We start from the raw sequence: 25,846 nt of genomic DNA on the forward strand, positions 1-25,846 counted from the left end.
CATTGGCTATTATCCTAGTTTTCACAACCCTCAAGACCACAAGGCTGAAGTCACGAAGTCTTTTCCAATCACACCCTAAGTGCCCACTTACAGCTGGGAAATGGGGAGAGTTTGTCCAATAGTGAAAGCCCTTGGAGTTTTGTAGAGAAAGGTGACACATATGTGACAACTGCTTATATCAGGGAATTAATTGATTGCTGCCAGAGAACAAATGCACACGTTTCCACTTTAAACAAATTATAAACTCTATTAAAACTTTTTTTTTTTCAAGAAAGTCACACTGAATTCCAGGAAAGTTTTATATTATCCATAGTTGAGAGAGAAATATTCCTTTGTTATTTTGCATCTTTTCTACATGACATAAGATTTTGGCTTTAAATACAGACTGAGTTTTGATAAAGACATTGAAAATACTATTTCTTCATGTTGAGCAAATGTATATTATTCATATATACAATAGTGTATTTAGATATGATGGAAAGTGAATAGAGTGACATTTTCAGGGGCAAGTAGTATGGAAAATTTTCTGTTTTGTGTATGTATATTTTCTACATAATTTAAAATTTCTCATTTAAGCATCAATGTATTTTAGTACTGTTTTTAACTATTAAGGATGGAAATATTATATTATCTATTTTTTTCTGCCTTCTTAAATGAACAAAATGTGTTATCTCTTAGGTATGCAATTGGCTTTAAGTAACAGTTTTTGTACTTCCATTACAGGGACTTTGGAAGTAGGGAGTTGCTGGCATTGCCTCAGGGGCTCTCTATCTTCAGGACTCCAGGTCACCATCCTTACAATTCTCCTGGCATTTCCCTGAAGTTCACAAGATGCTGCCACAGTTTCAAAAAACAGTGGAGTTGAAGGTAGGAAGAAGAGGGAAGAAATAGTGGCAGAACTATCTCTGGATTTTATTTCAATAGCAAAAATCTACTCCAGGTGCTCCTAGTGAATTTTGCTTACACTTCCTTGGCCAAGACATGGCCATACGGCCATTCTTAACTACTGGGGCTTTCGGGAAAACAAGTATTTAAATTTTGACCTAAAGAGAAGAGGAAGGCGAGGGAGGAGGGCAGGTGTGGGTTGGGTGAGCCCACCAAAGTGTATGACACGTAGTGGTTACGTGTATTAGTAACAATAAAGTGTTCTCTTCAGGGGCTATTCAAGAATGTTAAGCTACATGCATGTTCACCAATATCACTGCTCCCCCTCCCCCAGTGTGGGGTGTTGCTAGGGACAGCAGGCCAGTCAGAGACTACATTTTCTAGACTCCTTTGTGGCCAGATGAAGCCACTGAACGGGCTCTCATCAGTGGAATGTGAGCAGATGTGATGGGGTATGACTTTCCACTTACCCTTTGTGCCTTAAGCCAGCTGCACGTGGACGATGTTGTGGTTGGTGGAGCTATAAGAGCAGAAGCCTGGATACCTGAATCACTGTGTGGAGCGTAATCTCCAGTGGACTAGTCACATGTGCTTAGATTGCTCTATGAGTGAGAAATAGGTTTCTATGGTATTAAGCCAAGTCACTAAAATTTGGAGGTTTATTTATTACAGGTGCTAATGTTACCTTACCTAAGACAATAACCCATGCTTATATCACCCCGGATATTTCATCGGTTTCTTGTTTCTGTTTTCCTTCTTCAGTTTTTCCATCTTCCATTTAGAGGAGATTTTTCTCATTACCCTACTTTTAAGGAGCCGTAACTTTTCGTAGTTTCTCAAATATGTTGAGCAATACTCTTTCTAATGCCTTGCTTCTATTTTGCTGTGTTCTAAGAAATCAGATAATTAAATATGTTAGGACCCCGAATGACTGCTATAATACTCTGAGCTAAGCACACGAACTTTGTGATGCTGGTTTGGGCTACTGTGGGGTCTCGGGTGACTTACCTCCTGATATGTAGGATGGTTGCCTGATAAAGGACAAAGCAATATGAAGTTGCATGCTAAATGTACAGTCAAGCGGGAAGTGCGATGGTTTGGTGGAGTATGTGAATATTGTAATATTTTGAATTAGAGCCAATTCAATATATTAGAATTAGAGCTACTTTGTTTCCCAGAGCTGTTAAGGGAATTTTTGTGAGCAGAGAGAGCTTCAAGAGTCCTATATAAAGTGCCCATCCTATTAAGCTATCTGTTTACTTTATAATGATTAAAATATCTAAATTATTTATCTAAAATATCCAGCCATTAATCATTATGGCTATGATGAAGATTCATGTGGCATAAATGAATACGTGTCTTGAAATCTAATTAAATTTAGCAGATTTCAAAAGATGTTACACTCTTTTTAAGTTAAATACATAGTATCTCCACTGAAAACCAGGCTTCCTCCAAAACTAGGGGGGCAAGTGATGGCACAAAAATTGGTAGCAGAAAGTAGTGAGAAATATCATAGGCTTTGTAAATAGATCTCAGTTCCAATCTTGCTGTCATCATTATAAGATTTACTAGAAGCACTGCCTGATCAAGTTATGAACATTAAGCGAAACATGCAAAACACTTAATTCAAAACAGCACAGTTGCAATAATAAAATTAATGCGTGTTCTTTGCTTTTCTTTTCTAATATTACAGATTATGTAATAATATATTAAATGTTCTGGGGTGGGCATAATAATCACTTTTACCCTCATTTTCTATCTGAAACAAATATTAGTCTTGCCAAGAATCCAACTTTATATTTGGGTAATAAATTTATATTAATTAAAAAACAGTACTTCCGCTTTTGGATAATACAGACATTTCAACACAAATCTATTTCAGAACTGAGTTTTAAAATATTTTCAATGATTGTGGCTTCTTGAAAAAGGCAGGGAGAGAGAGTGGAACAATATTTAAATCATTTTATCTCTTTGTTCAACATTCATTCCTTCTGCAGGTTTTTACTGAGTGAGTACATTGTGTTAGGAACTGTGCTAGTTATTCAGAACCCATTGGTGAAAAACCCGCCATCCTTTTCTCAAGAGGCTTGAAAGGTGGGGTTTCAGTTTGGCAGCTAGGTAAAAAGATTGGAATTTCTTGCTAAAATCATATATGTGTACAATATCTTACTTTTGAAATGCAAAACATATATACATGTGAATGCACCTTTATTTTAAGCAGAAGTAGTGCTTTTCTTTCTTTTCTTCCCCGAGATTTTACAGTGACTATGACAACATGTATTTACAGTTTATAATCAGAAGGATGTTAAAAATCAAGTTATTTTTTTCTATTTTTGTTTTATACTGGAATTTCTTAAACTGGATTGTCTCTGTTCCCTTTTACGGCAGGCAACAGAGCCTTGAAAATCTTTAGAGACTTTAATTTCAAAGGAGATATATGTGGTTAGTCTCTACAATTTACTTTTCACTGTTACCTTTGCTTTGATGTTAAAGGTCCTGGAAGGTGAGTCAACCAAAAGGGGAGACAGTGACTCCAAGTTGAATAATGGCCAGGTCAAGAGAAGTAGGGTAGTGGGGAGGAGAGGGCCTGAGAACCTGAAGCCATGTGGCACTTACCACGTAGGTGACTTTAGACATTTGAACTGTTGGAGCTTCAGTTTCTTCTCTGATCACTTTCCTGATTTGTAGACGTCAAAAGAGGGACTGAGAGGATCAGGGAGATAAAAGCCTATAAGGAAGCAAGTTGTCAACTCAGTACCAAATATCAAGATGAGCGTCCATCGCTCCACTACTTTACAGTGGGTTAATCTGCAACTAAGTCTCCTAAGAATGATCTGATCCAGGGTTAGATCCAGGGCAAGTCCCTACATGGTGATGGAAAATCACAAGGACCAGGTGAGCAGGGACCCACTTTGGATGAAGATAATGTAGACATCTGTTCACTTCTAGCTTGAGTTTATATTTTCAGGTGGAGTCTCTGAAAACCCATTTAACTCTTCCACATTTTTGACACCCTTATTTCCTATACAGGGCCCATGACACAAGTTTTTAATTTAACTCAACAGATATGGGAAACATATTATTGGCCAGGCAGTGTGCTAGATTATATATATGAAAAGATGACTTGAAATACAGCTCTTAATCTCTTTGAACTGGGACAGTTGAAGTGTTATCGGTACCACACAAAACTATTTAATCCTGTCCTTGAAAATAGATGAATTTATTATTTTTCTTTCAATATATGATCTCTCCGGAACAATAAATCTAGATTTCTAAATTTGGAAACATGATATTTTAGCTTATCTTTAAGAAAGAAGATTGTATTAAATTAAAGGAAATTACCCAAATAGACTCTACAGAAGGTCAAGTCACTGACAATTTCTGCATGTGGTCGCAAGCCTTTTAAGAAAAAGGTAATTACAAAATTCCTGGATCTCCATTCAGGTATCATAAATGCTTATACATTTTATATATATATATACACACACACACATATATGTATCACTATATAAGTTTAATTTAACTTAAAACATCTAACAAACACCTATAAGGAGAAATTGCGCTGTGTGCTTGCTTCCGTACAAAGTAATTTGTGCTGTGAATGCCCTGGTCTTCACTAAGATGCAATGTTATAAAAATCTAGGTGCTTACATGGAAAGGGAATAAAACATTAAAAAGAATTTCCTTTTTCCATTTAAAGGAGGGAACACCAAAGGGCCATTTTAAGACTCTAGAAGTGCCATATAAATCTCCAAAAGAGGTTGTAATGTATTAAACAAAGGTTAACACCAACCACAAGAAGAAAAAAGAAAATCATAGAAACGGGGAGAAAATACACTTCCTGGCTCGGAAGCTCTTAAAAGTTCGGAGCCAGGAAACCTTCCGCACCAGGGCGGGGAATCTCTTTGGCTCTGCAGTGACTCCCCGCTAAGCTCCCCTCAAGTTTTCCCTCCCTCGCGTCTCCCCGCCTCAGTCCCAAACGTGGGAGCCACAGGAGGATACCAGCACGCCTACCTGGAGTTGTCAGACAGAATCAGCCTCTGATGCGTGTTGATTTTAAATGCCACCACACCTAAAACAGGCCATATTTGCAGGCAAACCCAAGGGATTGCAAACGACGCCCGGAAGCTCATCTTACTAACTAGGGGCCCAGCCGGTAAAAGAACAATAGTAAAATAGAGCCAAGAGCGTGTTCCTTCGCTCGAAGCGATTCGCTGGTGGCGCGCAGGGCCTGCGCCGAGCCTGGGGCTGGAAGCCGGAGCCCCGAAAAGGCGCGCTGCCCCTTTAAAAGGCCGCGCATCTCCGGGCCGGCCTTCCTCCCCGGGGCTCCAGCTGTGATTGACGCTGGGCGGCGAGAGGAGGCGCCTGGCGCTAACAAAAGTCCGGCCCTTGGGCGAGCGGCGCCGGGCCGCGAGTCTCTGCTCGCTCCGGGCACCCGCAACAAGTGGCCGCCGCGCCCTCCCCGGGGAAGCCGCGGGTGCGCAGGAGCGCCCGGAGGAAGCGGCGGAGCCCGGGAGCCCCGGCCGCCCGCGCGGCTCAGCGTCCACCGCTGGGGGATCGGGGCGGGCGGATGGGGACCCGGCGGCGGCGGCGCGGCGAGCCTCTGGGCGGCCCCGGGGCGCGGGCTCTCCGCGGCGCTGCGCCCGCCGGCCCCGAACGCGGATTCTAAGGGCGGCGGCCGCCCCCCGGCCCCACCCGGCGCAGTCGGGGGTGCCAGGAGGGGACGGAGCGCCCCCTCCCACCGGAGTGCGGGGGCCGCCCCCGTCCGGAGGTCGGCCCCGGAGCGTGGGGTATGCGCAGCTAAAGGTCCCGTCGGGCGGGCTTTCCTCTGGCGGAGCGCGCAGGCGGTGCGCCCCACCTATGGAGTGTCCAGGGAGACGGCGGGCATGACGGCGGCAGGATGGGCGCGAACAATGGCAAACAGTACGGCAGTGAGGGTGAGTGGGCCGCCAGTCCTCACAACTCCCCAGTCGCGCCCCCCTCCCTTCCCCTCGCCCTCCCGTCTGGGAAGGAAGATTCTCGCACGCTGCCGGGGCGCATCCCCATTTGGCACCCTGTCTGGGCCGTCACCTTCCCTTTTGGCTCTGAGTACTTCGGCGCCCCGAGGATGCTTTCCCACCGCGGGGGTCTCTCTAAGCAACTTCCCAGGTTGCCTTTGGGACGGCTCGAGTTGCATTTCTGTCTCTTTCTGAAACCATGTGCCTCAGTTTCTCTTCCCTGGGCATCTGGGGTTTCGGATGATGGTTTGGCAGAGGGCGGAAGACGTTTTGGAAAAACAACGCAGTGAAAATTTTCCCAGGCCTTTGTGCACCAGTCCCCGGGACTCTCCTGTAGCAGGAAAAACTTCTGGAAGAAGTTAAGTTTCCATTCTCTGCTCACTGCCCCCCGAGCTGACAGCTTCGTAAAACTGACCACCTAGGGGCCGTGTGAGGCGAGGAGTGGCGGGGGGCTTTGTCTGGGCTCTCTCGGGGCTCGAGACGGGCAGAGGACCATCTGTTACGTGGGGCTGGAAATTGCACAGAAATATTGCCTGTCAAGTGGGAACTTGGAAGTTCGGGAAACTTTAAACTCCACCTACTCCTAAAAGGATGATGGATATGTGGGTTGGCTTCTCCCTCGCCCCTCCCCGCCCTTTGCATAGAACCGTAGTGTTGTAACCCGGTTGATTAACTGCATGCCCCTCATATGCATACGGCAAAGGCATTTCCCGCAGTTCAGTAGTTAGGAAGGTTTGTCTTTTCGTGAACTTGGCTGGAGGGGAGTGGAAGAGACAGGGTCGGTTTTACAGCCCGCCCCCAGAGGACCGGCGGTTAGAAACGGGGTCCAGCGCCTGAAGACTGGTAGGAATGCAGAATTGCTCTTCAGCCTGTGGTGTTAGGGAAACTCCTATCATCCTCTTCAAAACTTTTTGAGCTGTGGCCGCAGAATGTGGATGCCTCTCCCCATGTTTGCGTCTGTGTTCTTTCTCAGCAGCTTTGTGGAATTACAGCAGAAACCGACCCTAAAAAACCGTATCCACAAGAACCTTTTGTTTAAATCATTCTTTTCCAGAGCATCATGTTTTGAATTCCACATATATATATATATGAAATATATATATTTCCTTATTCTGGTCAGTTATGTGAAAGAGGTTTTTTTTCCTGACAATTTCTTTTTTAAAAAGTTGAAAGGTGGTCTTTTTAGAGAGCAGCCGTGAAATTATGCCAAAAAAGATTATTGGAGAATCTTGGCCACCCCCCAAAACTTCTTGAAGTAAATGTTTTTAAAAATTGTGGAAAAAAGAAAGATTAAGCGTCCTTACTCTGAGTTATTAAAGAAGCTTTCAGGGAATGAAGTGTGTGCTTGTCAGTTCTGGGTGTGCATACATTATGCTATTTGAACACTGGTGGGGGGGGAGTGGACACCCCAAGAGGAACACAGAGTCACTGCTCTGTGTTCTTCAACAAAACCCCTCACACTCTTCCTAATCCTCTGCAACTTGTTCCGAGATCCCAGCGTTCTCGCATTGTACAGTGTGTGGTGTATGACTACTTCCTGTCTGAACAGTGGAGGTTTCAACCCTTGGGAGAGAAAAGGAGAGACAGAGAAGTAATGTTCTCCAGCTGTTATCCGTAAATGCTACCTCTGCATTTTCACTTCAGCTGAAGCGAAATTTTCCTGGGATCTGATTTAGATACACTGTGGACTTTTTACAGGAAAAATCTCTTGGGCTCAGCTGATTCAAGGGGACCAAAAGGAAGCTTTGGGAGGTAACAGTTTTGGCTGGAGGGACACGTTGTGTTCAGCGTTCATCAACTCTCTTCAAGTGCATCGCCATTCCTCTGTGATAGGTGGGGGGAAAATAGAGAAATCGAATACCAAGGGCTTTTCAAAAATCTTTTCTCTCCCCAGTTACACTGGGCCTCTCCTAATATATGTCATTATAATATATATAATGTATTGTATGGTTATAATATATGTAGTTGGGTATGGTCAGCTTTATTACATTGTGCTATTGGATGGTAAAATCTATGCAGATAAGCCTTTTGGAATTTGGTGTGTTAGTGCCACACCAAATCCTTATCTAAATCTTTCTTATCTACAATGTCAACTTTCAAAGAAAGTGAAAGCAACCCCTAGACATAGTATTTCTATTATCAAAGCAGCCTGAGAATTAAGAGAGTTTCATAGATTTAGTGCAATTTAGGTGTGGTATATTTCAAATTATCCACAAATGCATATCCACAGAATGGCTCAGTGAGCGATCCCCCAACTATAAAACATTGGTGTTTGTGTATACTTTAAAAGACTGTAACTTCAGTATATTTTACTTACTAATGGAGCTGACACCACCGTGTAAATGGCCCTGAAATTTTACAGGTATTGTTGTGAATTATTAGAACTTTCAAAACTTCAGTATTTCATCTGTAATCTCACTTTTCTCCTGCCCCTGGAAAATATCTTTTTTGTTAAAACCAAAAATATTCCCAAGACTTACCTTAGCGGGTGCAGTTCCTACTTCTGCATCATTCCAGGTCCCCAGCAGCAGTATCACCTGGGAGCTTGTCAGAAATGCAGAATCTGAACCACTTATCACACGCATGTTAAAAGCTCCAGGCAGTTCTGGTATGGGACGCAAAGCATTGACTTGAGAGTCTCGAAACGTGATTCCGGCTTCAACTTAGCTACTGTGACCTTGCTCAGTTGTCTCCAAATCTTAAGGTCTTTCTTCTATAGAGTGAGGAGGGAATTTTTTTTTGTTTTAATTGGCCTTATTTGTCATGCTCATCCTTGAACATGCAGTCCTTCATTTTAGTTTGCTCTTATAATGCCTTAATGGACCACTTAACAGAGATTCGCCTTGGGAAGACATGTTGTAATAAATAGGGAAGTTAAGACTATTATTGCCCTGAAATCAGTGGATGCGCCCCAATCCCTTTGTTATCCTCTTTACCCTCATCTCTATCTTCCTTACTCATTCCCACTTCCTCTCTTAACTCAATCAATCTCTGCTTTTTCTCCTGAGATTAAAGTTATGTGTTTATCAATATTGGGTGTTTCCAGTGTTTTGTTTTCCTAAATACTTAGTGAACGTTCAGGTTAAGGATTTAGTTCGCAGCCTTTAGACAGACTTGGATTTTGCTCCAGCAAAAAGTTGCCACACCACTGCTGATGTTCAGCTTTCTAGAAATATAAGCGAATGTCTAAATGATTAGTATGTTCCAGTAAACTCTTATTATGGAGGGCTGATTTTTTCTCTTTGTCTTCTTTCATAAAATTTAAGTTACAGCCCATGTGTAGAAATCTGGAGAATAAGCTGGGGTGATTCAAAGCCATTAGAACCATTAGCTTTGACTCCAGTTAAACCAAATAAACAAATCTCTCTGTTCAAGTAGTGAGAGAGGAGCTGCCTTTCCTGCCTTTTAAGGTTTCCAGCCTCACCCTCACTCACTCGGTGGTTTCTTAGCCATGTTTATTCTACTCCAGCAGGGCTGAGTCTGTCGTCCTTACACTGTTAACAGCTTCTTTGTAAAATCCTGCCTGTTGTTGAATTGGAGCTGCTGAGGCCTTGTGATGGGGCTTGACCTTGGTAGCTCTGCTGCTCTATCAACGCCCTGAGTCCCTTTTCACCATTTCAGATCTGTGCTTCTCAGATATGTTGCCTGGGAGCATAAATCATCGCCAGTCCATCACCACTTTGGGAAGCATATCTTGAAAGAATAATAACGATGGCAAGTAACATTTATTGAATGCTTACTTTGTCCAAGCATGATCCTGAGCCCTTCACGTACACTGGCTCTTGTTGTTACCGAGTCCAACCTGACTCTGCTTGCTGCACGACAGGCCAGTAAATCGGGAGACGAGGTACTGAGGCAAGGATAGCAACTTTATTCGGAAAGCCGGGCGTCCAAGAAGATGGCAGACTAGGGTCCCAGAGTACCATCTTATGGGGTCTGGATGCTAGTTTCTCTTATAGAACAGAGAAGGCGGGGAGGTGAGGAAGTAAAATAAAAAGGCCATAAGTCTTGCAAAACATCTGGTTTGGCCAGCCTCAGGGAGGGGATGTGTTACTTTCTTCTTTCTTGCAGCCATTCACAGGTGGGCAGAATGTTTCCCTGTGAACTGAACAAAGGCACTTTAACATTTAGGCAGAGGGGCAGGGTTCCCTGAGGGAGGCCATTAGGTATGCTAATAGCTATAGACAACATCATTTTAGTGATTATAGTAACAAAAAGCAACAGGAGAGCAAAGGTTAAAAGTAAAAGAAACAGATCCAACACGGGAGTTAGATTTTCTTCTTCCCTGGTACAGTGTAATTCTCATGACAATCCTGATCCTATGGGGCAGGTGTTCCTATGTCTCCATTTTACTGCTGAGGAAACAGAGGTGCAGAGAGGATGGTCATTCTCCCAAGATCCTCCAGGTAGCGTAGGTGGAATTGGGATTCAGGGCCAAGTCTAAGCCCAGAGTTACTTATTCATTCTTTCATTCAACCAGTATATGTTGACTTCTTATTTCCTACCATGTGCCAGGAACTCCTCTAGATTTTTGGGATACAACAGTAAACAGATAAAGATCCTGTCCTGGTGAATCTTACCTTCATCTGTGTGCATGTGTCCACGTGTGTTGGGAGGGAGGTGAAATGGAACAGTTAGCACGTGTGCACACACGCACAGTCATTTAGTAAACCACACGGTAAGTTCTAAGGAGCTAAGTCTCTGCATAAGGAAAATTGTCAAGTTAAGACTGATGGGGGGGACTTCCCTGGTGGTCCAGTGGTTAAGACTTTGCCTTCCAACGCAGGGGGTGCCGGTTTCATCCCTGGTTGGGGAGCTAAGATCCCACATGCCTCCTGGCCAAAAAAAACTAAAACATAAAAAACAGAAGCAATATTGTAACAAGTTCAATAAAGACTTTAAAAAAATGGTCCACATCTAAAAAATCTTTAAAAAAAGAAAAAAGACTGATGGGAGTTGGGAAGAGAAGGGTGTGGCAATTTTAATTAGAGTGGTCACTGCGGGCCTTATGGAAAAATTGGCATTTAGACAGAAACTTAAAAGAAGTGAGGGACTAAGCCCTGAGGATCCATGTAGCATGTTGACTGTTCCTTTCAACCACTGTGTTCTACCAGAGTGAATACTCTTTATGCCGGAGGGCTTGCGTCATCATTTCATGCAAGTGTAAAAGTGTAACAGCGTCAGTCTTCTGTAAGTAGTCAGCTAGAGTGGAACAGAGTCAGTCTGGCCACTGGGCATATTTTTTTGCCTAGCGTCTTTACAAATATGTTTTATCCAATGGTATTCTAGCAGATGGTTTGTGACTGCTTTTGTAGGGGGGGGAGGGGGAGGCTAGGAAATGCCCTTCATTCTGCAACCAGTAGATGTTGCCTGACTTACTGGATGTGTGACTGCTCAGCCGAAGATCTCTCCAAAGGTCTCTGTAATTCTTAGTTGGCTGTAGCTCTTTATCTTTTGCCTCCAGTAAATAAATTCATTCTGATGAAAATCAGAAGATATATGACCGTGATTCCACTGTTTGGCTCAAATCAAAGCGTTAGTGACGTTATCAGTACCATTTTTAGTCTGACAGTGTGTTTTCAGAGATTTGAGGAATCTTTTTGCATATTTAAAACAGAGAAAGAGAGGTAACTTTCCGTTCTCCTTAAGAATCAACTCACGGCAACTTTGTTTCAGCTCTCTCTGCCCTTTGAAACAGAATGAATTCTGGGTTGATGTTGAGTAATTGATAATCACTTTTACCCTTAGCCCTTATTGAGTGGTGTGTCTGGAAGTTGATTAGACTACTTGGCTTGGCTCTTTGACTGATGGAAACTCCTAGATATCACGCACCATGGCATTTGGAATGTCGTAAAATATGTGACAGTATCTTGAATAAAATCTAGAGTGAATTAATTCTCTGAATAATGAAGAAGGGGATAAATGAAGTTTAGAAACTTAATACCTTAAAAAATAATATTTGAAGAGCTGTCATGATGAAGGTTAAATTTCAGAGTGCTGAGCAAAGACCAAGATATGTAAGTTACTAGCACGTAGGTAGGTTTGACTCAGTCTGAGGACGAGCTAATGATTAGAGCTGCCCACATCTGAGACTGGCTGCCGAATGAGGAAGTGAGTCCTCCCACATGGGGAAGGGGGACCACAGTAAAGATTGTTGTGCTAGAGATTTCTGCATCAACTAAGGGGTCTACTATAGGACCCTACACCAAGATCCCTAGCAAACAATTTGCCATGTGCAGTTATTTATTTATTTTTTTAATTGAAGTATGATTGATTTACAATGTTGTGTTAGTTTCAGGTGTACAGCAAAGTGATTCAGTTCTACATACATACATATCTATTTTTTTCAGATTCTTTTCCATTATAGGTTATTACAGAATAGTTCCCTGTGCTCTACGAAACAGTCCCCTGTGCTCTGCAGTAGGTCCTTTTTGGTTATCTATTTTATATATAGTAGTGTGTATATGTTAATCTCAAATTCCTAATTTATCCCTCCCCCCTTTCCCATTTGGTGACCATAAATTTGTGTTCTGTGTCTGTGGGTTGCAGTTATGTTTGATGAAGGGTTATTGTTTGATTTGAACTCATATTGCTACTTCCCCCCCCTTAATACGTTTCTATCCTTGTAGTTGTTGAAAAGTACTATCCCCACTTCCTCTAGGTTAATTTTCTCTCTGTTACATGTATGTGTTTATGTCTTTTTAGATATATTTAGATATTAATTGGAAAATCAACTGATTTTGTTTCCCTGCCTTCAGTGGTACATAATCTCCTGAACCAAAAATTGGGTTTGATAAATGACATGTCCTATTTTCAGTGCAGTAATGGGTATGGACTCTACCTACTGTGCCTTTTATTATGACCCTAAAACACGTAGATCTCCTGAAGTTGAAGCAAGACCCTGAATTGCGCTTGTGTTGACTATCTTGAATTAATGTTTTAACTTTGTTGATAAGACTTAACTGGCATCATTGGTTAGTGACGTCTGATCAGAAGCTACAAATTGACTAGAACCTCACAAAGACATCATCTTTCTCAAGGAGCCCTGACTCCTTTTTGTTCAGCACCATGTCTTCTGTGCATGAGCTAGATGGGCAGTTCTGCCACGTGGTGATAAAGTCCATATCTGCTGAACTTTCCCAGAATGTAGCATTTTTTGGGTTTTGGTTACAGAAATGTAAACCTCTTCTTCCATCTACTCACTGCGTTAAATCTCTAGATAGAATAAGACTTTTGCTTTAAGGAAGTTCAGTATCTAACTGAAAAGCTAGGCAGGGAGGCCAGTGATTTCAGAACAAGACGATAAATGCAGATTCGCAGAGGGACCCTACTTTTCCGACGTGCTAAGTGTGAATGTAAGTGATAAGTGGGCAGTGGGCATAAGACTAGAGCAGCTCTAAATAATGACAGCACTGGACGATATCTGCAACTCCCCAAACATCTAAAGGATGCACATATTTTCTAAAACAACGCCAACAATAACAACATATACACACCACTATATATAAAATAGATAACCAACAAGGACCTACTATATAGCACAGGGAACTATACTCAATATTTTGTAATAACCTATAAGGGAAGAGAGTCTGAAGGAAAAAAAAATATATATGTATACACATTATATAATATATGCATATATATATTATATATATATATATATATATATATATATAAAACTGAATCACGGTGCTGTATGCCTGAAACTAACATGGTATTATAAATCAACTATACTTCAATTAAAAAAAGAAAACAGGTAAATTGGAGGGGGAGTCACTTACACTCTTGGGAGAAACTAAATCTTTTGTTAGGAGTCTTTCCCTAATTGTTCCCGAAAATCTTCATGTTCCATTTCGGATGTCGTTTATTCCATGGGAAGTGGTTCTTGTGGGACCTGTAAGTGAGGACCTTGGAAGGCTTCAGAGGAGGCGCAGGGGCATCTGACCAGCCTAGGTCCTCACCACACCTGTACCCTGCAACCAAGGAGAATGGGAGCCTGCAGGCAGATGCTTTTTAAATGTGCCAGTTCATACCCCAAAGACGTACAACTTTCAGACTTCTGACACGAATGATTATGAACCATCTCTGAATTTTCCTGAGTAATGAAATCTGAACACGTGGTCACCATTCTCCCCGTTCCCTGGGTGAAGGAGTGTCGACTTTGTCTGGAGCCGTAAATCTTTATTCGGTTGTGCATTAGATATGCTCACTCTATCAATCCCTATTTAACTTCTAAACCAGTAACAAAATGAAAAACAGTTGTTAACACCGCACAAACTCATAATTGTAACTTTAGAAGCCTAGAGCAGAAATGTTAGAACGTTATAACATGTAGAAATGTTATTAAATGTTATTAAATGTTATAACGTGTAGAAATGTTATTATAACATTTTTTTGTTTGCTACCCTTTCTGTGGTAAATTCCTGTGCTGCATTTTCCAAGCAGATGTAGCAGTGGAAAGGCAATCAGAATTTCTAGAGAAAAATTTCAGGAATTTTTCTTCTGCTCATGGATTGACCTTCTGGCTGCGAGTCACCCACTTTTTGGCAAGGCGGAGAAGTCAGGAAAAGGCTCCTTGTATGTGCAGTTGAACCTTTGACCCGATGGAGTACTCGAATTGAATCTCAGGAGCCTCTGGGTTAGGTCCAAGTCTAAGGCCAGGCCTTCCACGGTCCAGCTGTCGGAGGTGGCTCAGACCCCAGGGAGAGGATTAACAGGTATGAGACTGAGGGTGGAGGGGAAGAAACATAAGTAAGAGGAGAGGAGAGAAGAGGAGAAATTAAGAGAGAATTGGTGTTAGGGCACTGATTGCCTTCTACCGTAAAGAATGGAATCACTGTTCTGCTCAGTGCTCTTTTCTTACAAATATCTTAGCTCAAGGAACAAAAGCAATTACTAATAGATACTTGGTAGGCTTGGCTGTTGCCAAGTTTACTGTATTTTCGGTCATTTCAGTAATAGTAACAATTACTGAGCAGTTAGTAGATGCTACTTCCCTCTCCGAGCATGTTACACACACTCATTCCTGTAGTTCAAGGCAGCCTGGGATGCGGGCACAGATCATCCCATTTTGCAGTTGCCAACACAGGAGCTTCGAGGCAAGGCGGGCTGACTGCCCAGGGCACAGAGCTGGTGAGTGGTGCAGTCCGGTCTGAAATCCCTGTGGCTGTGCTGGCTTTTGTGCCCCTCTCCGCTGTGCCCCTGACCCCCTCCTGCGTGGGCATGTCAGTTGCAGCCAGAGTCTTTCCTGATCTTTGTTTTGTTTGTGTGTTTCAAAGGATTGCAGTGACTGCGAAGTAGCCCCGTTAAAAATGAAAGTGACAGTTTTATGTATGGATGAGGTGAGCAAAAATGACAAACATCTTTGGAAGGAAACTTTCAACTCACTTTACCTGGCTCTCCCAAGGGCCAATTAACTGCTCATTAGGCACCAATCTGCTGACAAATTGGCAGGCTGACTAGTGTCTCTGAGAATGGCAGCCTGTAAAATAATTAGCATATTCTGTAGAGTCTTCAGAGTGCCTGGTAGAGCTGGGAGGCTGTCCCACTTCGCCCCAGAGCGTTAGCAAATTATCTTGGTGCTGGGATAGCTTTTGACCTGGGACGGCCACCTGCTCACAAACAAAAGCTAACGGAGAACTGAAAGAGGTGTGCACGTTTTCCTTCCTAAATAGTTTGTAAGTTATATCTTGTATTTCCCTCCGGTTTCAAAAGTACGGATTTGAAACAGCCATTAATGTGGGGAATTATTCCAATATGTATTTGTATTTGCCTTTATCTTTGCTAGCCCCTGGGAGACTTCTCCATGAGGATGTCTAGGAAATTGCTTTGGAAACTATAAAGCGTTTCAGAAATTAATCTCATTTATCATCACAGGGACTGTGGGAGGGGTGTCTGCCGTGATCCCCAGTTTGTAGATGAGGAAACTGAGGCCTTGGCAGCTTAAATGATTTGCCTTGATTTTACAGTTGAGAATAGATGGGGTCATTCCGATTCCAAATTTAGTACACTTTCCATCATAATATGGCTTCCCTTAAAATGCTACAAGAAAAAAGAATATAATCATGCTAGGGTTTTATTTTATTTTTTTATTTTTTATTTTTTAAAAAAATTTATTTATTTATTTATTTTTGGGTGTGTTGGGTCTTCGTTTCTGTGTGAGGGCTTTCTCTAGTTGTGGCAAGCGGGGGGCCAATCTTCATCGCGGTGCGCGGGCCTCTCACTGTCGTGGCCTCTTGTTGCGGAGCACAGGCTCCAGACGTGCAGGCTCAGTAGTTGTGGCTCACGGGCCCATTTGCTCCGCGTCATGTGGGATCTTCCCAGACCAGGGCTCGAACCCGTGTCCCCTGCATTGGCAGGCAGATTCTCAACCACTGCGCCACCAGGGAAGCCCTGTGACAGTATTTTAAATTGCTTGCACCCAAGGATGAAAGGGGGGGTCTGCAAGCATCCATCCTGTCCTTTAATTGCTTTTGGAGCTCTAGTATTGATAGAAGCAGAGAAGCCTGCTCCCTCTCGGTCATCTCAGGCCACAGAGCTGTGCCACTGCTCAGGGGAGCAGCCTTGCAGTGGTAAGATTATCATAATCAGAATGCAGAGTGAATTGTTAGATAAATATTCAGGACAAGATGGCCTTGTTTGTTAGGGTGTCACTTGCTAGCTGATAAAACTCAGCTGGGGCTGTGAGGGGTGTTTGCTTCTGAAAGCTTCTGCTCTAGATGCGTAGAGAAAGTTACTTTACTTTTGGGAGGATCAGAGAATCAACTCTACAATTGGGGCCCATCAGCATCACTGGAGTCCTTATTGTCTTCAGTCTTCTGGTTTCCTTTGCTGTTGAAGAACCACATTGTTCAGAGGTCTTTGGAAGTGTTGAGGTCCTGGACGAGCCCTTTAGGATGAGTTGCTATCAGAAGTCACTGAGGTTCTGATGTTGTTGTGATAGAAATCCACACTGTCACGTAGCCTTTAATTGCTTTACTTTCCACTCATTGCCCTCTGGTTTACTGTCTATTTTTTCGTTTTTTTCTGTTTCTTGTTCCTTTGTATTTATTTATTGCTCATCCTACCACATGCTTACCTGACATGACTGTAACCCTGTTCACGTGTTAGGTCCTTAATATATTTTTGTTAAACAAATACATGAGGGTGAATCTGTAGCCATGATCTTTATTGGATCTAAAAAAGCCTATGAAAACCCTATCATATTTTCAGTGAACTTTTCTTAGACTTGAACATTTTACTCTTAAAAGAAAGTTTCTCTGGGCATGTTTTCTTCTGAGGATATTCTAACTTGGACTTTTATTTTGAACAGTGTGGATGTATCTTATGGATGAAAATAGTTTAGCTTGTGTACTTAAGGAAAAATGAAATATGTATTTTTTAGCATTGCTGAAAACAATTGCAGAAGACATTTCAACTTCACTGATTTACAGTATTGTGGACTTAATTATTTTCAATGAGAAAAATGAAATATGTATTTTTCAGCATTGCTAAAAACAATTGCAGAAGACATTTCAACTTCGCTGATTTACAGTATTGTGGACTTAATTATTTTCAATGAGAAAAATGAAATGTATTTTTCAGCATTGCTAAAAACAATTGCAGAAGACCTTTCAACTTCACTGATTTACAGTATTGTGGACTTTATTTTCAATGAGTATTGAGTAGAATGCTACTGTTTATTTTTTATTGCAAATTGTATTGTTTGGTAATATTTGTTTCAGCTGCTTTGGAAATTGAGTTTACGTGCCAATTTAAGTAAATCAATCTAGAAAGCATTTAAAAATTGATCTCTAAATTAATAAATTACTCCTTTGGCTCTGTTCTCTTCTCTGCATTAAAGGGTTATAGCATTATGAATCCTTTTAAATTTCTATATTCATCTACTTCATACTGGGGGCTCTGCATCTTTATTTTTCTCCTTTTTATTATGCAAAATATAAAAGTTATTAGATGTGTCTGGTATGATTGGAATGGTTTCTAGTAGGTCTTCTGTTTCTGGCTTCCCTCCTTACTAAAATCAGAAGTGAAATAATCAATTTCGGAAAAAAAGAAAAACATTATTGAGCTGTAGTGTGTGTATATGTGTATACATACACGAGACTATTTAAATAACCCTTTCCTATAAATTCAGCAAAATCCATTATTCCTCACATCCGTTTTTTTCCGTAAATGAAGAGAAATATGTAACTTATAAGGAATTAAAAAATACAATTAAAATTAAAGAGCCATTTTTTTTTTAATAGTATGGTATCTGTTAGAGGAACAGCTTTAGACAAAGGGTCACCGTAAGAATCAAACTAAAGAAGAAGCAAATAGTCCAACACACGAGCTTTCTGAGATGGAACTTGGGATAGAGGCGTCTAGTTTATGAACAGACTTGAAATGGTTCTGTTACATGATATCCGCTTGGAACCGTATGTTTTAGTTTGTTTACCTGAAGATGTGTTCAGCTCAGGTGAGTGGATATAATCTCTGTTGCTGAGAATTGTACTCTGCATGGCACTGAGCCTGGTTGACGTTTGTTCTGAAGTGCCAGAGCATAAATTCAGAGTCACAGGCGGCATTCATACACTCATTTTTGTCTTTTGGTTTCTGATTTTAAAGGTCAGCAGCTGCTCCGCTGGTTGGAAAGATTTATGTAGCCCCATTTGGACAATGTATATTGTGGAGACTACTATAAATTCCAAGACTTGACATTTCTGTCCTGAACAGCTTACTTTTCACATCTCATTTTGCATCCACTTTGCCTACTTAATTATATTTTAATAATTTTCTCTATTTTCCATCTCTCCCAAAGACCTCTCCGGTTGATCACCCTGTGAGCTTGTTTTGAGAGACAGTATTTCCTTGGGGAGTCTTTCTCCATTCCTGAAGCCACAACATGAACTGAGCAATAAAAAGCCAATTCCCTCCCCTTGGTTGTGCTTCAAATAGTCATTTCTTTGATACAGGCTAATAAAAACAGGAAAAGGATCATTTTTAAATGCTTTGGTTCGGGTTGCTTTACCTCCAGTAAGGAAAATTGCCTCACAAGGGGGAGCATGGGTAATAAAGTTACAACTAACTGAGTAATTGTGTTCAGTCTAACGTCAAAATCTCCAAGCTGCTGCCTGCAAATCTAATTTAATCGTGGGATTGCTGTGTGTCCACTGTGGTGTGTAGATTTGAATTTGCTGCTGTTGATCAACTCTTCACAGTTAATGGAGTTGAATTTCAAATGCTCCTGGAGAGGTTTGATATGTGTGGGGGTTTTTCCTTCACAATCTTTGTAAGCCTTGAGGTAGGTAATAAAAGGGCTTTGAGGGTAGACCAAGAATGAAACATGTAATAGAATCTTGGATGTGTTCATGGTGAAATTGACCACAGATCAGCTGACAGTGAAAGAGACTGAGGCACAAAGAAATGAAAGAGTTTGGTTAAGGTCATACAGAGTCCAGGTGTTTCTTTTAAATACATTTCTTTCTTACTCACCATGCTTCATGCCCTTTTTTCTTACTTTCAGAAGATTTGAGGTGAATGTAGTCGCTGTTTTCCTTCTCTGTGCAGTTAGCCCCTCCGGGACTGACCCTCTCCTACCCCCAGCATGGCTCAGGGCTTCTCTGGAAATTACTCTCACTCAGGGCAAGGGAGCAGCCCCCATCGAATGACTGTTTGAGGCGGGGGTACAGTTTGGGACAACTCTGAAAAGCCATCTTTGGTCCGGATCTCTAGTTGGCTGAGTCCTATATTGCACCTGCATCACAGACCAAATTCTGTCTCTGTCTGCCTTCTCCCTTGCCTTTCCTAAGTGTCATGCCAAGGGTACTTCCCAATAAAGCTCCTGTACTTCAAATCATATCAGAGACTATTTACTGGGGAAACCAATAGAAGACAACGGAGAAGCTGAATACGATGCTATTCTGGCAGTGGTCAAGGGCAGGATGCCACTGCTGGGAAAATCATCTTTCTGGGAATCCTGGCTGTTCTTAAAAGGGAGCCTTCATCTGACAGTTAAGAGACATGAATGGATTTTTGCTTGGGGGCCTAGTCTAATCCTTTCATTGTATAGATTTAGGAAATAAAGCCCCATGCACTAAAGTAACTTGACCAAAAGTACATAGCTGGTTGGCAAAAGAGCAAAAACAGGCTTATAATTCCAGGTGCTGTTTTTGAAGAGCCGTATTGGAATTTGTTCAGAGTTGTTTTGCTGCTGTAACTCAGAATTGACTGCAGATGGGTCTAGAGACCATTTATCTGTCTGATCCGTTTGTTCAACTCTGGCGCTGAAGTCAGACATCTCAATAATTTCTCCGTGGTTCTATCTTGCTGCTTGTCTACTATTCTTTAAAGAGTGATCTCTGAAGCTCACCACAGTTGGTAGTTGAATAGTGAAGAAGAAATGGTGAAGTAGAAACAGATGGTCATAGTTATTACTGCCTGAAATCAGCGTTTTGTGATACCGGCTATTAAGAGAATTGGGAAATTGGCAAGGCTTATTACATGATAGGCCAGTGGCAAGTACAGATTCATTAGGTGGATGAAACATGCAGGGGTGGGTTGAAAGAATCATAAGCAAAATGAAAAATGATGACAAATTAATATTTAGTCTCCTGATCATCCTAAATAGTTTATTAGTCATTTTATTATGCTCAAATAATGTTCCGTTGAGATTATCAAATGACTGTAAGCTCAGAGTCACTGCGGTCCTGAGAAATTTGGAAGGAATTGAAAAACAAATTATTAGTTTGTTATTATCACTACTACAAGGATCCAGATTTTATATAGTTTCCTTGGCATAATTAACCAGCTACTGTCTTAGAAAATATTCTTTGACTCCTATCATCGTAAATTAAGTAGAAATTTATTTTATTTGGTACTCAAGGCCCTATGTGTGCTTAGACAGATTCCCTCTCTGGCTTTCTCTCAGGATGCTCTTCTGTATGTACTCCGTACCCTGGCTAAACTAGGAACCTCAGTGTTCCCCAGATGTATCTTTTATTTTCCTAGATTTGTGTCTTTTGTCATGGGTTTTGTTTTTCTTGGACTGTTCTTTCTATTTGATTACCAATCAAGTCCTGCTCAGTTCAGGCCCAATTCAATGTTAACTTCTTAAAATAAAATTTTCTTTGATTTCCCTTAGATATATCTTTTGTTCATAATGCTTATTAACCCCTTACTTTGAGGGAATATGTCAGGTGCTCTCAGCTGGATTTGCTTTTTCTTCCCTCTGATCCACTGTGGCATTTTATTTGTACGGAATTTTTATGTCCTACTTTGCATTTAGCTACTTTTATCTCTCTAATCCAGTAAATCTTTGTAGGTATCCATGTACCAAAATCTGTGCTCGGTTTTGGGGGTAAAAAATATAAGAAATTGTTCTTGATTTAGGGGCCTGCAGTCTAGTAGATGGAATAAAGTACTGAAAGAGCCATGGGTGGCAAAAGTAAAGCATGCGATGGGGGACAGACCTGGCTGTGGTGAGCTTTAGCTGGGGATGTTCACAAGGATTTCTTATCTGAGATGACCTTGAACTGGGTCTGGAAAAATGAGTCAGGGCTTGCTAGGCATGGCTATTAAGGAGGGAATGAGAGAAGGTCAGGCAAGGAGGCAGGAACCAGTGGGTCAACTACGAGGGGAAGAGAGGATGATCTGAGTTCAGCCCCATACCGGGAGCAGTAGACCAGTGCACACGGCTGTGAAAGCAGCGTGAAGCCCTGTGAATGGCAGGAGGGCACATCAATGCTTAGCAAAGGCAGCCAGCCTGGGACAGATTTAGAGAGATTGCTGGCCAGGCACATAGATTCCTCTTCTCTACTCCTTGTGAAGGGAGTGCCATTAATATAACTCCTGGCCTGGAGTATTTACCTGGTTGGTAAATTTGGAAGGAATAAAGTCGACATCTGAGCTCCATTCTGTTTTCCTCTTGGGGGAAGCTCTTCTTCCCAGAAGTAGACCGGCTTTGGTCTCATGCTTGCCAACACTTGGATTCAGTATTAGCCACTTGGCTGTAGACCTAAGACTATATACAACCTCTGAACTAGAGTTCCTGGAAATAAAGGAGCCATTTTCCTCTCTCTGCCACTCCTCTTTTCTGATTTCCTCAGTTTGTTTTGAATCTGACTGGGAGAGAGGGGTGCTATTCCTGGAGCCCCATGAAGACCCCAACAGTAGTATACGTAGGAGGGAGAAGAACGGCTAAGTGAGGGCAGGTGAAAGCTTGAATTACAGCGGGGACATAATGACTGAGGAAGAAGGTATGGGTTTCAGCAGTGGAAAGAAGGTAGAAGGACTTGGGGACTCATTGGCTGAAGGGGATGAATGAGATGGAAGGTTCTAGAAAGACTCCGCCTTCTGGTTTGGGTGCTTGGGGGCCACATTAGCTCACAGACCTTAATGTTCTGATTGACCTGAGTTTCCCTGAATTGGTTGTGGAGGCCAGGACAGTTAATTTGGTCTTTGATCTCTCCTCTTGTCATCACCACCCAGGATCTGAAGGAATTTTTCAGGGACTGATACACTTGGGCATTTGCTCATCTAAATTGTTCAGTTCCTTTATTAATTCATTTAGCCAGCAGATATTTATTAACCTCCATCTGTCAGGCCCGGGCATGGCCTGCCCATGAGATATCGCGGTGAATAAAACATTAGCTTGTTATCTGCAGACTCAGGGTCTGGTGAGGAAGTCAGAGCATACAGTAGGGGGTTACAGGTTAAGCAGCTTTGGAGCCAAACAGCCCGAGTTAGAATCTGGATCCCACTACTTGCAAGACAGGCGACCTCATTAGAATCTCATTTTTAAGGGAGCTAAGTTGGTGTCTCCCTCAAATAGCTACTTCACACTATTTGTAACTTCTCCTGATTCGGCCCAGTAAACTGGTGGATTGGCTTTGAATAAATTCTTCCAGAAACTTAGAAAATTGAAAAAAAAAATTGCTTTTGGAATTCATTTTTTAAAACAGGAAATTGTCTAAAGCTAGAAGAAGTTGTCACAGGAGCAGCATAAGTTATGCTCTATTTATCCCTCTTTTGGACGATCCCTTTAGATCAGCACTTGATGCAGGGAAGCTAGAATGTGGTTTATTTTTTGGTAAAGTTTTCATTTTTGAGTTCTAATTGCATGAAGGATTTGAAAAAGAGTTGAGCTATTTTTTTATTATGGCGAATCTGGATATTCCTGTGAAGTAGAGAGATCCAGTGTTTGTGGGATTTGAAGATAGACCTGGTATTAATAGGGGGTAATATTCTTTTTTTTATTGAAGTATGGTTAATTTACAGTGTTGTGTTAGTTTCAGGTGTATAGCAAAGTGATTCAGATTCTTTTCCGTTATAGGTTATTACAAGATATTGAATATAGTTCCCTGTGCTATACAGTAGGTCATTGTTGTTTACCTGTTTTGTATATAGTAGTGTATGTTAATCCGAAACTCCTAATTTATCTCCCCCACCCCAGCTATCCCCTTTGGTAACCGTAAGTTTGTTTTCTATGTCTGGAAGTCTATTTCTGTTTTGTAAATAAGTTCAGGGAGTAACACTCTGATTTGTAGTTTTCTATGCCATTTCATACAGTGATGGACATTTTCATGGTTCTAAAACTGGGGGAAAAATCCCATTGTTTCAAGAGTCTTCAATCAATGTGAAATACCATTCACACACACAAATTGGGGGTGTGTGTGCGCGCGTGCACGCGTGCGTGTGTGTGGTGTGTATATATATGTGCACTTTACTGTTCCTGTTTTAAAAGTCACAAGATCAAGTGATATGCTACGTGCCAGATTCTTGCACATTTATTTGCTATGATTTAGTTTGTCCACCAATGTCCAATCCTACAGAAATTGAAAAGGCTGAATTAGACAGAAGATGGCACAAAAGTAGTGGTCGGGTTTCCTAAAGGGTAATATTTGCTTTATTTAAAATTACTGATATTTAACCAAGAACAAAAATGCCTCAGTTTTGTCCTGTAAGCTTGTTTTCTTTTTCTTTTTTCTGCAAGTGAAGAGAAAAACAGTATCCTTCTGTAAGGAATTTAAGAAATCAATTATAAAGTAGCATTTGTTTCTTTAATAATATGGTATCAGCCCTACAAAGGGAAGTGATGTACTCTCTTTCATGTCAGGGCACCCTGAGTTTTAAAGATGGATTAGACCCTAGAGACGATTAGTATGATTAGTCCAGTGCACTCCTTTGGAGATTAACAAGAAGCTTGGGTACCAAATGCTTGAAAAGATACGCAAAGTCCTGTATGAGGTACAGCAGTGAGCGTGGTGGCTAAGGGCACAGACCTGGGTGCCAGACTTCCTGGGTGTCAATTGGCTCTGCCAATTACTAGTCGTGTGATCTTGTGCAAGTTACTTAACCTCTCTGTGCCTCAGTTTCTGCATCTGGAAAATGGAGTTAGTAGCAGTTCTTCCCTCCAAGAGTTGTCAGAGAGTGGATTGAATTGGTAGATATAAAGTGCTAGTACTTGGCATGTCACAAATGTTACTTTCTGATTTACTTTAATCTGCATTTCATCAAATCTAAGATGATTTGAGGCTGCTGCTTTCTTGAACTCAGAACATATGACTGGAAGGTTTCACGAAATTACAGTATGATTTGCCAAAGTGATTTAAGATAATATTGGTTGTAAGATGAAGGTGTTAAGTGGGCAGTGGGAGGGGTGGGGAAAAGGAGCTTAGAGTCAATTAAATAGGTTGCTATTATTATTATTATTATTATTATTATTAACTGACTTAAGGCAGAGTTGGAATTGGAAGCCACGTGTCCTAGTCCAGCCCTTAGTCCATTGTTCTACAATACATTGTATGTCTGGGCAATGTTTATAAACTAGAGTTTTGGACACTTCCACTTTGGGAAATAAAAATTTTAGCTGTTGATTCTGAGCACACAAAGTCTACTCCTCTCTGGGTAATATCATTTGATTTAAAACTATTGCAGCACTGAAGTATTGTAGTTCCAAGTCCTTAAGGACAACTGGGTGCGATTCTCCTAACTTATTAGAAAAAGCAGGATAAAGAAACACCCAAATTCCCATGTAAGAATGAGCCTCCTCTCTCTGCACCTGCTTGCAGGCTCAGGGGTGATTGAGCTGCGTGTATCTTTCTCTGTTTGTTACTGCTTTGTATTTGGATAGGTTAAATCTTTAAACAGTTATAAATTTCTTCCTACTGAGTGAAGATTCAGATTCAGCTTTTAATAGTAGTTAGAAATACTGTTTTCATTGCTGGTCGAGTTCATCCAACAACGGAGGCTGGAGTGTCCCTTTCAGGTTACTACTAAACTGACTCTGGGGCAAAAAACTATGTCCATTTTATATGTGTCTATGTAAATCCTCCACAAAAGTGCTTAAATGGGGGCTCTTGTGAATGCCTTTAAGACTTTGGGCCAGTCACTTCTCTTTGGTTTGCCCCTCCATTGCTAGTTGATTATCTGTCCTGCTCTAGGAGACTTATCTTTCCTTCCCCTCCCTCCCCGCCCCTCCCTCTCCCTCACCCGTGGTTCCCCCTTCTCTCTTGCCCTTATCCCCCCTGCCACCCCCTTCTTGTCTCAGCACCCTCCCTTCATTTCTGTCTCTCTCCAAAGTTTATATTTGACTGTTGTCTCTGGGCAATGTGCCCAGTTTGGTTTATTTGTTTCTCATAATTGTATTCAGAAACTCAGCTACAAGTTTCAGATGGACGTTTCCCATGGCATTTGTCTCCTTTATAACACAAGTCTTTTCTGGGAGTTTTGTAGTGTTTTACAATATAAATGCAAACTTGACCTCTCCGAAGTGGAGTTTTACAAAATGAGTACCCAAATTAATCAGAAGATGAGGTTCCAAATCTTAATCTCTCAATTAAGTTTTACTGTCCCAGGTCTCAGAGTAATGGAATAAAGATAGTAACTTATTGGTTAGCCTGGTTGTTGCTAACTGCTTTGCATTTGTCTCTCCCACAAAAATATCTTCTGCTGAGTTTAGTTTTATGGAAGATAAATGTATTGAT

General features: G+C 41.5%; 2 protein-coding genes across 2 annotated transcripts in view; one reads left to right on the forward strand and one right to left on the reverse strand.

The window, feature by feature from the left end:
- LOC137758788 (collagen alpha-1(I) chain-like) overlaps window positions 1-5,773 on the reverse strand; it is a 48,825-nt gene extending 43,052 nt beyond the window's left edge. Inside the window, exons 1-3 of the mRNA XM_068534787.1 lie at window positions 5,765-5,773; window positions 4,900-5,711; window positions 3,502-3,588 (exon numbers count right to left, since the gene is read on the reverse strand). Of these exons, the coding sequence (XP_068390888.1) occupies window positions 3,555-3,588; window positions 4,900-5,711; window positions 5,765-5,773 (855 nt within the window). The 3' untranslated portion in view covers window positions 3,502-3,554. The remainder of the gene's footprint in view (window positions 1-3,501; window positions 3,589-4,899; window positions 5,712-5,764) is intronic.
- Window positions 5,699-25,846, forward strand: part of FBXL7 (F-box and leucine rich repeat protein 7) — a 428,895-nt gene continuing 408,747 nt past the window's right edge. The window contains exon 1 of the mRNA XM_068535166.1: window positions 5,699-5,822. Coding sequence (XP_068391267.1) covers window positions 5,786-5,822 — 37 coding nt within the window. The 5' untranslated portion in view covers window positions 5,699-5,785. The remainder of the gene's footprint in view (window positions 5,823-25,846) is intronic.

Source organism: Eschrichtius robustus, chromosome 2 (assembly GCF_028021215.1).
Source record: "Eschrichtius robustus isolate mEscRob2 chromosome 2, mEscRob2.pri, whole genome shotgun sequence".
Taxonomy (NCBI): Eukaryota; Metazoa; Chordata; class Mammalia; order Artiodactyla; family Eschrichtiidae; genus Eschrichtius; species Eschrichtius robustus.